The sequence below is a fragment of the Oryzias latipes genome, chromosome 6, assembly GCF_053564925.1.
Source record: "Oryzias latipes strain Hd-rR chromosome 6, Olatipes_Hd-rR_3.1".
NCBI classification, from domain to species: domain Eukaryota; kingdom Metazoa; phylum Chordata; class Actinopteri; order Beloniformes; family Adrianichthyidae; genus Oryzias; species Oryzias latipes.
Window position 1 is genome coordinate 11,552,512 of NC_136242.1, and position 11,132 is coordinate 11,563,643.

At 38.7% G+C, this 11,132-nt stretch overlaps 1 protein-coding gene across 2 annotated transcripts; it reads right to left on the minus strand.

Moving 5' to 3' along the window:
* hmg20a (high mobility group 20A) lies at positions 1-8,500 on the minus strand. Of its 2 annotated transcripts, none has more exons than XM_004069463.5 (9): positions 8,430-8,500; positions 6,215-6,302; positions 5,609-5,818; positions 3,915-4,047; positions 3,542-3,579; positions 2,188-2,263; positions 1,885-2,100; positions 577-709; positions 1-482 (listed from the first exon to the last, which is right to left on the minus strand). In XM_004069463.5, exons 2-9 carry the CDS (start codon positions 6,278-6,280, stop codon positions 479-481), a joined length of 876 nt encoding a protein of 291 aa, XP_004069511.1. In that variant the 5' UTR covers positions 6,281-6,302; positions 8,430-8,500; the 3' UTR covers positions 1-478. The 2 variants fall into 2 exon arrangements, with proteins under 2 accessions (XP_004069511.1, XP_011474142.1); XM_011475840.4 differs by lacking the exon at positions 8,430-8,500 and adding an exon at positions 8,079-8,218.
* Between the last annotated feature and the right edge of the window lie 2,632 nt (positions 8,501-11,132).

The following is an 11,132-nucleotide window of genomic DNA, read 5'->3' on the forward strand; positions in this document are numbered from 1 at the left end:
TTTCTTTTTAGTTTTATTTTCATTTCAGTGCAAACATGTACCCAAAATTCCTAACAAACTTAAAATGCATATCATCAAAACATTTATTGAAAAGACAAAAATGTATCACACAAATAAAAAAAGAGATGGCACATCGTTTTTTCAACATAGCAAAGATACAGGAGACATGTAACAATAGTTTCTTTGATATAGTAAAGTACAAACCCACTAACTAGATAACTGACAGGAAGTGATGTAGAATATGCGTCACATGAAACGAGATGAATGACTGGAAACCTCTGTGAAATTCAGGAATCAATTGTGAGAAATGTTTAAAATGTCTAAAAAAACAATAAATAAATAGTAGAAACCACGTTTAGCCAAGATAATGAAAGCAGAAGAACGAATTCTCAGGAAAACTGGGATGTGAAGTGGAGAAGATCCAACGGTTCAGTGTGAACAGGTGATCTGGAATGAGCCTCAGCAGAGCTTGGTCCAATTATCTGATCGGAACAACAAGAGCAAAAAAAACCCAACAAGTTTAGAACTCTGGAAACTGGGAATCCATCCAGAGAACGTTCAAATGCTGAGAGATACCTGTCCAAACGGTTGACCACATCCCTCACAGTGTTGATGAGGTTCTCGTGCTCCTGAGGGTTACTGACGATGATGGTGTGGAGCTTCTTCATGTAAGAGTCAACCGTTTCAAGAGTGGGCGTCTCTCCACTGCCTGTGAACAAGTATGAGAAGCGGTGAGAAGGTAGGGTCATCCAACCACCATGGAGACGTGCACACAAACCATTCTGTGATGTCAACATGTCAAAATGAATGGGTTTTGGTTACACAGATTCAAATGCTGAGAGGGAGAGAGGTTCCACGCAGGCTTGATACAGAACCAGAACTCACTCCAGTTCCATTTACTACCCCACCAATCCTGTCTTATATTTATCCGCCTTCATCATGGTACAGATGTGATCAAAGGGTCTCGTGTCAATCAATCGGGGACTCAACTTTGGGCGAGCGACGGTTTCAGTGACATCAGGTAGAAAACACATCCAATATAGTGAATCGATCCGATAGTTCTCCTGAACTTCAATTAATTTTGTTACGTTTGTTTTTGTAGAGCCCTTCAAAATAAAGAGATCTTTCAACCTCCCACACGCGGCCAGAGCGTCAAGCTCACAAACACATTTTTAAACAGGGGAGGGGAAACAGAGACGGCCGACACAAATCAGTCGCGTGAATCGCGTTTGGTGTGAACGCAGCTGACCGGTCAGCTCGAGTCTGCATGTGTGCGTGTTTCTACAGGAGATGCAACAGTCAGAGTTTCAATCCGCAATGTCGTCAGTTAGTAAAAATAGTATAGATGATAGTAAAGGATAAAGCAAAGAATTGAAATAAGTCGTGGAGGGGCTTCACCCTGTGTAACACAGTGGACTCCCACTATGTCGCAGTTCACGTCTCGCTGTTTCGCAGAGTTTTTTCAATGGAACTTTGCATGGCTTTTTTTATTTTTAACAATGCACTGTGTTGTGCGTCCGGATTGGCAGTTGACATTGTTGATCCATCTCCTCCAGTACAGAATGCATTCAGTTCACTAAAACCACAGAAATCATTCTATAACACTGAACTTATTTCTCTATGAAGGTTTGAAAACGCTCATGTTTGTCTGAGAAAAGTGTGTAGTTAAGGGGTTTGACAGCTTTCAAACATCTACAATCATGGATTTCACCTATCATGGGTTATTTTTAGAACACTGTACAGGAAACAGACAGTCTGACAGAAACACAGATCATGCTGAAAAATAATACCATTGTTTTGGGGGGGAAATGAAAGAGAAATAGTCTGCTGCCTCTGAATGAATGTACTTCTGAAAGGACTGAAGCTGGCCTGGGCTGCTCTGACCTGGCAGAGGCACAGAGGAGAAGCTGGAGGTGAGCGCCTGGCGCAGGGTCTCCAGGTGTTGGCGCAGGAGCCCATTGCGGCCCCTCTCTTGCATCACGTCGCCCTCCAGCCGCTCCACCGCCCCCCGCATGCTCTCGACGTGCTTCTGCAGGGCGGCGTTGCGCTCCTCGTACTCCATGTTGGTCTTGCGTAACTGTCTCATCTCTGCTTCTCTTGCTGATGAGAAAGGAAAAAAAAAAAAAAGAACTTTAGAGTTGAAACCCAGCAGGGTTTTCTTAGATGTTGTGACGGCGAGTTCTTCACCTTTGCTGTGGTTGAGGAACTCCTCTGTGAAGATGGGAATGTCAAACACAGTCCTGTCCTTCCCCTCCACATCTTTCTGTTAAGAGAGGATGAGGAAGGATGAAGAGGAGCAGGAAATGAAGACGGCTTGCAGCGTGCAGTCATTCATCTCTGTGGGTTCATAATGGATTTCATTTCTGGCCACCAGAGAAATAAAGTTGTGCGGTCCATGAAATGCGGAGGTAGAAGTAATCTGATTACTGCTGTTCCAGAGGTAGGAGAAATGTGTTTCAAAATGCCAAAAGACAGCGGAATGCAGGTTTCCCTGGATCATAGGGATGAACCATCCATCTTCATTTCTTGACAAAAATCTAATTCCTGCAGAATCTCGTGAAGCTGAAGGTCTAAAGGAACCTTCAGAGCACGCTGAAGGAGCGGCGTAAGCAAAGCTCTCAATTACACGCAGAAGCCAGTCAAATGAATTAAACACTTAGGAAAAGCCGAGCATTTGACTGGCTTAAGCTAAAGCTGAAAGCATAAGCCGGCTATTGTGAGTAAACAACGAGAAGTTAATGTGCAGGAGGAGGGCAAACACAGCAGAGCCAGGAGGGAGACAAATACCACCAAAATAAAAGCACACCGGGTGGATTTCCTGTTTCACAAATGTATTCTTTCAAACTAAAGCTGAACTCAGAGGAACACGATCAGTGTTCTGTGTACAAACTAAGGTGGTGGTGGGGGGGACACGGGAGACGGAGAATCCACATGAAAACCAGTTCAGAGGATTCCATTCAGGACCTGATCGCTCTAGTCTGTCCTTCCACAGAGCCTCCCTGTGCTGCTGCTGTCCACCGAGACATGAAGGGAGGACGGCTTCCAGGTCATGGAAGCAGCAACTGCAGGGATTCTAGTTGGTAAATACAGGGAGATTTGTGTCTGATTGGATGTAATGAATGTATTTGATGTGGGAGTTTTGTTACATGCAAGCAGCTGCCTGCTATTGTATTTCAATTTATTTATTCCCGAATGGACATTTCGTCGGACATTAACCCTTACATAACTAACTATATATTGTCTATGATATGCGGAAAGATGAACCACATCCATCCATCCATCCATCCTCATTCATGATTGCTACTCAGAGGGGATGACAGAACACAGCAGTAGAGTATGAAAAAAAACATCATTACATACGTACTAAACTCTGAAATATCCTATAAAAAGCAGGATTTTCTCATCCTCCTATTTCTATAGTCAATTAGCAAATATCTGATTCCTTCCAGTGATGGGAATTATGTCAACAGGCAGAAAGAAGGAATTTAGTGACAGAACTGTTTCAAGACTTTGAACTTAGTGAATGAGATGCGTCACTGACCTCATGAAGGGACTCACTGGTTGTTTGGTGTCCGGTATCTGTGGAAGGAAGGAAGGAAAAGAAGAATGTAGTGAAACTAGCAGACAGACATTTTCCCTGACATGCATTCATCCATTTTCACCCATAAATAATGAATTATGAAGTGGTTTAACTTTAATGGGGGTCTGCAGAACTGGAAGAACCTAATGTGAGTCATCCTGTGTGGACAGAATCTGACCACCAACGACGACTGCTCTAATAAACATCTCAGAGAGGAAGTTTCTTTGCTGTAACAGGAAGCCCAAAGGGGGAAAGTAGGTTATCTGACAGATTAGCTATTTTCAGGGGTTGACATCAGCGCCTCCCCCCCACTGTTAACTGAACCAGTTCTCACCTCCCCTGTGTCTCTTGCCTTTCTGCTTCTCTTGGACTTTTCTGGTAAAGTGTTTGTAGGCCTCCGTCTTCTGGTACTTCTCCAGTTCACGCATGTAGCGCTCCTTATCTCGCTCTGCCTCGTCCAAGTATCTCTGACAGGACGGAACGAGAAAGAGGAAGGAATTGTGGGACAATTTGTTACAAATTACTATCAAATTTGTGAAAAGAAAAAAAAAAAAAGAAAAAAAATCAGTATTCCAAGACCCAATCAGATGAAAAAGGTTTTTTTTTTACTTGTTCTTGTGGCATTTCTCTGATGATGGAGACCATATATATAAAGAAGATTAAGCCTGAAATTCCATTTCTGGGTATTTGATTATTCAAGTCAGGAGCAGACAAAAAACTACCAGGAAGACATGTAAACAGAGAGCTCTCAGCACAGGGAAGGGAAGGTGGGCGGAGTTGCTCCTTACCAACAGTCCCGCCCACAACTCAGAGGTGAATTTCTAATACCGTATTTTCCGGACTATAAGTCGCCCTTTTTTTCATAGTTTGGGAAGGGGTGCGACTTATACTCCGCAGCGACTTATATTAGAAATACATTGAAATAAATACATTGTTAACCCACCTGTTATGTTCATTTGTGAGGAACAGAGATGATGTTCCTGGGTCAATTTGATGTATGAGGTATGTTAAGTGTTAAGAGTATGTTAAGTGACTCAGAGAATCAGAAAACCTTTTTTTAAAGTAAGATCTTGAAGGCTAACAACATAATATTCTATTTTCCAATGATTTCATAGATTCAGAAATGCAATAAATAAAAATGACAACTGTTTCTACAAATACAGGATGAAAACAGAGTATTAGTTGGCCAATGATGCTTCATGAAAGGAATAAATAAATAAGTATGAGAAAGAATTACTGTGAAATTATGAGATAAACAGGCTGCTATGATTGTGTCATATAAGGTTGTGCAAGTTATTAGTTCTTGGTCTCAGATTTTGTCAAATAGATTTCCTGTCAAAATGGGACTTATAGTCCAGTGCGACTTATCTGTGTTTTTTACTACTTTATAATGCATTTTTGGGCTGGTGCAACTTATACTCCGCAGTGACTTATAGTCCGGAAAATACGGTAATCTACTACCGCTGTGCAGAAACTATGTCCTGGAAAATGACAAAGGTTTAATTTAATTTGGCTAAAAACAGTATTATCATTAATAATAATAAATAATCATAAAAGACCACTGGGAATGCTTAAAGTGGCACTTTCAGAGCTTCTAAAGCTATTCTAAAGGAAAGATATTGGCATTTAGAATGTGCTTATCAGGGGTGTGTATTGGCAAGAGTCTGGCGATTTGATACGTATCCCAATATTGTGCCGGAACACATTTTCTTTTTTTCTTTTTTAAATAGGATTTAGAAAAAACTCTACCTGCATATCAATACGTCTGTTATTATAATAAAATTCTAAAATTCAGTTTATTTAATGATCACAATGTTAAGCATATACAAGTTGCTTTTACCCAGGCAAATTCATAGTGCTTTTGTTTTGGTGACTTAAAATATATAAAGGGAACAGTCAGCAAGTATTTCGACATCAAAATATATTTTAGAATAAGAAAAAAAATGGAATGACTGTGCCTTAACCAATAAGGTTCAGAGATCCAATCTTCCTCACCTCTTGAACTTGCTCAAAATGCTCTTCACTGACCTGCTTTTCCTCGGGGGGGAGCTTGCTCCACTCGTTGCCCAGCATCCTGGTAATTTCTGGAAATGGGACGTCTGGACGCTCTGCCCGTAGCTGCTCCCGTCTGTCGTTCATGAAGCGAACGTAGCCCGTCAAAGGGGCTTTGGGAGCATTGCTGTCCTTCATCGGCTTCTTTCTTTTCCTTCCTTTGGTCCAGCTGCCTCGCCGGGGTTTCTGCAAAGAAAAACAATTAGAATGGTCTTTACTGTGGCACGGCCTTCTGGGATGAGACTGATGCTCAAAAAAACATTAGAGAAACCTGGTTTAAATGGAAGCTGCAAAGAACCGAAACTTGATCTTATAGGGAACAAAAAATATCTGCAAACCCAAACACATAAGCAATCCTACAAATTAAAATAATTAGAGAATTTAGGTTTCCGGTCTTTGAACTAAAATTCTGTGAACCCGTTTCATGGACCTGTACAAACATCCCTCCCTACACTTTGACCAGTTCAAACTAAATTGCTAATATAGGTGAGTGTAATGATGGATGTAACTCTAATCTTTTTGTACTAAAATACATAAAAAGCCCTTTTTTGTCTCATCTTTTTGGTGAACTGCCTCACGTACCTCATCTCCGTTCCTCTGGGTGCTGGTGTCAGTGTTGGCTGCAGGAGAGCCCGTCTGTTCTTCCATTTCTGGGATTCCTGAGGAAAATCTGCAAAGGAGAAGAAATCAAGTCAAAATAAGACCTAACATGTGTCATGTATCACCCAAGTAAATAACATTAACAGGCTGCAGACAACAGAAAAGAAAGATTCTGTTTGAGCCGGTCTGCTCAACAGTTATCGCTGAAGCTCCCTGAATCTTTTCACCCTCTCTGGATTTACAAGTCATATTATACTGATAAAATGAATCATTCAGAAAGAATTTAAAACATAGGAAAAAACAAAATCAACAACACATAAATGCATTTGACTTATGTACAAACTTCAACACAGAAAAACAATCTCTCTGTGTCCAGGTCATGGTTCAGTTCCCAAAGACTCTCAAAACCTTTATTCTTTTTTGTCAATGTTTCTCTAAAACAAACACAGAGTACCTGTTACAGATGTTGCTGAATAAAGTGAGTCCACTGCTTACAATTTTTGCAATTTATCAACCCAAAAAAAAAGCTCAAACTTCAGAACTTTGTACAAAGAAATAGGCATTCCCATCATCATACGTTCTGTTACCAAGAAAAATAATGCTATGGTGCCCTCTGCTGGGAATGAGCTTAGTTTAAATCATTCCTGCACATTACCTATTGTGTGGCCTGATGATCTCATTCATATGGAGGGGCAGCAAAACTCTTTAAAGACTATAATCACTCTTTAAAAGCAACATACTCAAAGAGAAAAACCCATGTAGACGTAAAACTGTGCTGGTAATCTATTATAATATCACACATAGGTAACTGTCAAACTTCCAATAGAAATAAGGATCATTTTAAAGACAGTTTGTGCAACAACAAAGCCACAAAGAAACATACAATGAAAACAATAACATCGATTGAGAGTTAAAAGCTTGAAAAAAAAAAAAACTAACTAAATTAATTAAGATAAACATAGCTCTGCAGTTTACATCTAACACTCTCAAATAACTAAAAACAAAGCTACATTTATTTTGTCAGATGTGCTGGAGACTTTCTTATATATCCCACAAATTTAAAATTATCGAGAAGACAGAAGTTTTTGAAATTAGGATAAAAGGGTAAAATATTATATAGTTGATCCACATATATATTTTGCTTTAATTGGGTACTTTATTTATTTAAAAAATACCACCTGGAAATGACTTCAAGTACCCCCAAAGTTCTGTGATTTCTCAATGCAATATTTCAGTCTAACAAACGCCTCTGCAAATACATGCGAACATAGGTTGTCCCACTGTTTCTACGAAATATAAAAGTAGCAAAACTCTTATATTTGAAAAAAATAAATAGAATGACTCGTATAAGAACATTGTGGTGCAAATGTAATAGCAATCAATCCAGCTGGAGCTCATAATAATAATAAACTCACAAAAGTCAGATACATATTTACGCCCTACTGATGGGAAAATGTATTGTAACAGCAAAATTGCCAAAGCTAAACGTAGCTAGCATAACCTACCCAAATTGCTAACGATCTCTAGCTAGCTGATGACAGTCTGACTTACCAGGCAAACATTTAGATTGGCTATAAACGTCCATGTAATATAAACAAAAACTACTGCGAGCCATACTGTCTATGATTATTGAAATTAAAACATTAATTGTGAAGAACCGGGACATTAAATTTGTCAAACTAACCGCTACATTATTTAGTCCTAAGCTAGCACTAGCATTACGATAGCAACGAGCTATGTACAAAGCACTTACATGATGGATTTTCTTCATGTGTCTACAAATCTAAATGTTAACATATGAAACAAAAACAAAAAAAGAAGAGAGAATTGAAAAGTGGAAACTAACCAGGGATGGTGCAACCCCCCGTCCGAATTATTCAATGCAAACAATACAGCATAGCAAAACCTCTAGTATTATCAGCTAGAAATATCATTAATAAATCAATGAATGGCATTTAACATAAGAATTACTGCGTCATATTTGCAGATGTATGTTTGAAAAAACGTTAGAATAATAATATGTCACGTCACCGCATCATCATCGACAGATCAGTGTGATGTATTATAGCTTTCTGTATAACTGAGTATTGGCAATTTTTTAAACTCGGCTGAACAGTTAATCTTTAATATGCTGTCTTTATATGTACCTTTCTGTGTTATTGATGCATATTATTGGAAAATGAAAAACGTTCTGTACCTTCTATTTCTTAGCTCCTGGTTTCTCACCGTCTTCTTCGTGTCGAATCTACACGACACGTTTGACTCTCGACATTCCCCTAGCGGTGGATCCGTGAAATACACCCTTGATTCCTTCGCTCAAGCACCTCAACGCTTTTTTAATAAATCCTCACATCACAGTTTTTCTCAATTGTTTACAAACATTTTTTTTTTCTGTTTTCTGTTTACAAACATTTTCTGAAAGCACGCCTCATATTCTCAGAACCCTACACACAACTCCCCCCCAATTTAAAAAAAAATAAATAATAACAGTAATCCACACACACAATGGGCTAAAACCCTCAATTCTCCTGCAAAATAAAACTTTACAATCAAAACAATGTTATGTCCTCTCAAAATGGGGTTTGTGTTTTCAAATGACACACACAAATCATCATATGAATAGACATTTATAAGAACCAGCTGAACACTGATGTGCTCAATGTAAAACACGTTTTCTCCATTCGTCATAATGACATAGGCCTTTTCTTGGTTCAGTGTTATGCCTTGGTTTTAACAGATTTTACAGACATTATGGAAGATAGTAACAGTTCTTACTTTCAACACAAGTCTCTCCTGAACTTGGTTAAAAATTAAATAGAAATTAATTGAATTAAAAATAAGGAAACAAATCGAGGTAAAATGTTGATATTTACATGGAAAATAAATTTGTATCATGGCAAATCAAGCAAAAGTAGCCTAGCTGGAACAAATAAAAGCTATTTACAATCTACACAGGCGTACAATGTTTGTGTGTCCTTATTGTAAGAATACTCTTTGTGAATATGTTGGAAAATTGGCACGGATGCACAGTTTCCTTTTCATAATGGAGTTATGGTAAAATATTGCACACTTGACTGAGGTCATTATTGAGCATTTGTGAACAATAGTGTGTTTTCATGGCAAAAAACCAAACATAACAAGGGATGCAATGTTTGCATTGATGATGCTTCTGGAGAAGAACAAAGAAGGAGCAGTTTGTGTCTGTAGATTTAGAGAAGGTCTATGACAGGATAAAGAGAGAGGAGCTGTGGTTTAGATGAGAAGCTCTGAAGTGTCAGAGAGTCACACTGGAGGTGTGACAGAGGAGTGGGACTGCACAAACAAACAAGCTTTGAGCTTCTTCTTGTTTCTATGATGATGGACAGACTGGCAGATGGTGTTAGAGAGGAATCTCTGTGGATCATGATGTTTGCAGATGTGGGTCTGTAGTGAGAGCAGGGAGCAGGTGGAGGAACATCTAGGGAGGTGGAGGTCTGGAAAGGAGATGAATGAAGATCCGCTGCAGCGAGACACAGTATCTGTGTGTAAATGAGAGGAACTCAAGTGGAATGGTGAGGTGACAGGGAGCAGTGAAGAAGAAAGTGGAGGACTTTAGGAATTTCCAGTCAAAAGTCCAGAGCAACAGAGAGTTTTGGGAAAGAGGTGAGGAGGCATGTGCAGCCGGGTGGAGCAGGTGGAGGAAGGGTTCATGTGTTTATGTGTGACTGAAGAGTGTCAACAAAAATAAGAGGAAAGGGGCAGAAGATTGTGGTGAGAGCAGTCAGGCTGATGGTTCATGCCAATGAGTTATATCGCCAGAGGAGACATCACGTGGTTCCTCATGGGAGGAGAGCACCGCCACCTTAGTGAGGTCAAGTCACTGCTGCAGTGCATGCATGAGAACACATTTTTTTGCAAAATGCCACCTCATTGTGCGGGTTTCAACTGCCAAAATCGGAGAAATGAGTCCACGAAAGAGAAAGGCATAACATTTCACAGGTAAGGACTGTCATTTTTTTCCTTTTAATGCTGCAGGGGCATCACTAATAGTACACATGTTGACATGCATGATGCTGCAGGGCTATTATCAATATGCTGCATGATGTACGTATAATTTGCTGTCGACACAAATGTGAACTTTATTTTGTTAAACCTATATACAGTATACTAGGCTATTGTAGTAATATAGATTTATACACTTCTGATTCAGTGACTGAACTTTTCTTGCAGTTTTTCATGGATTCAGACTTAAGGAAAAAGTGGGCCTTAGCAATCAAAAGAGCTAATCCAGAAGGATCACTGTGGTACCAACTACAAATACAGTTCAAAACGTTTTGTGAAAACAGATTTTGATAAGAGGCCAGACTGTTCGCTTGAAACCCGACACCATACCAACTGTGTTACACAAAATGATCACTCACATGAATTAGTAAATCTACTGTTTTTCTCTGTTTTTTTAGGGTAAATCTATTGTTGACTTTTCAACTTATTGTTGACTTATTAGTGATCTATTATTATTATTATTATTATTATTACTACTACTACTAATATTATTAATAAAATAACACTAATAATAATAATAATAATAATAATAATAACAATTATTATAATCATTTTCATTATTATTTTCATTCTTATTGTTATTATTTATTTACTTATTATTGACTTATTGTCTGGGTTATCTAAATAACTTAAATTGCATGTCAACGTATGTATATATATATATATATATATATATATATATATATATATATATATATATATATATATATATATATATATATATATATATATATATATATATATATATATATATGTACAGCTATGCCACCGAAGTCTATAGAAGGCATTGTCATGTGGGCACCGATGACCTCACCAAGATGGCGTCGCGCTCCGCCACCATTGGCTAGGCTTTTCAAGC

Coding starts and splice junctions, on each gene's coding strand:
- hmg20a (XM_004069463.5), bottom strand. CDS start 6,280: ATGGAAGAACAGACGGGCTCTCCTGCAGCCAACACTGACACCAGCACC. Junction 5,819..6,214: donor CCCAGAGGAACGGAGATGAG/GTACGTGAGGCA, acceptor TTTTCTTTGCAG/AAACCCCGGCGAGGCAGCTG. Junction 2,101..2,187: donor GTTCCTCAACCACAGCAAAG/GTGAAGAACTCG, acceptor CTTTCTCATCAG/CAAGAGAAGCAGAGATGAGA.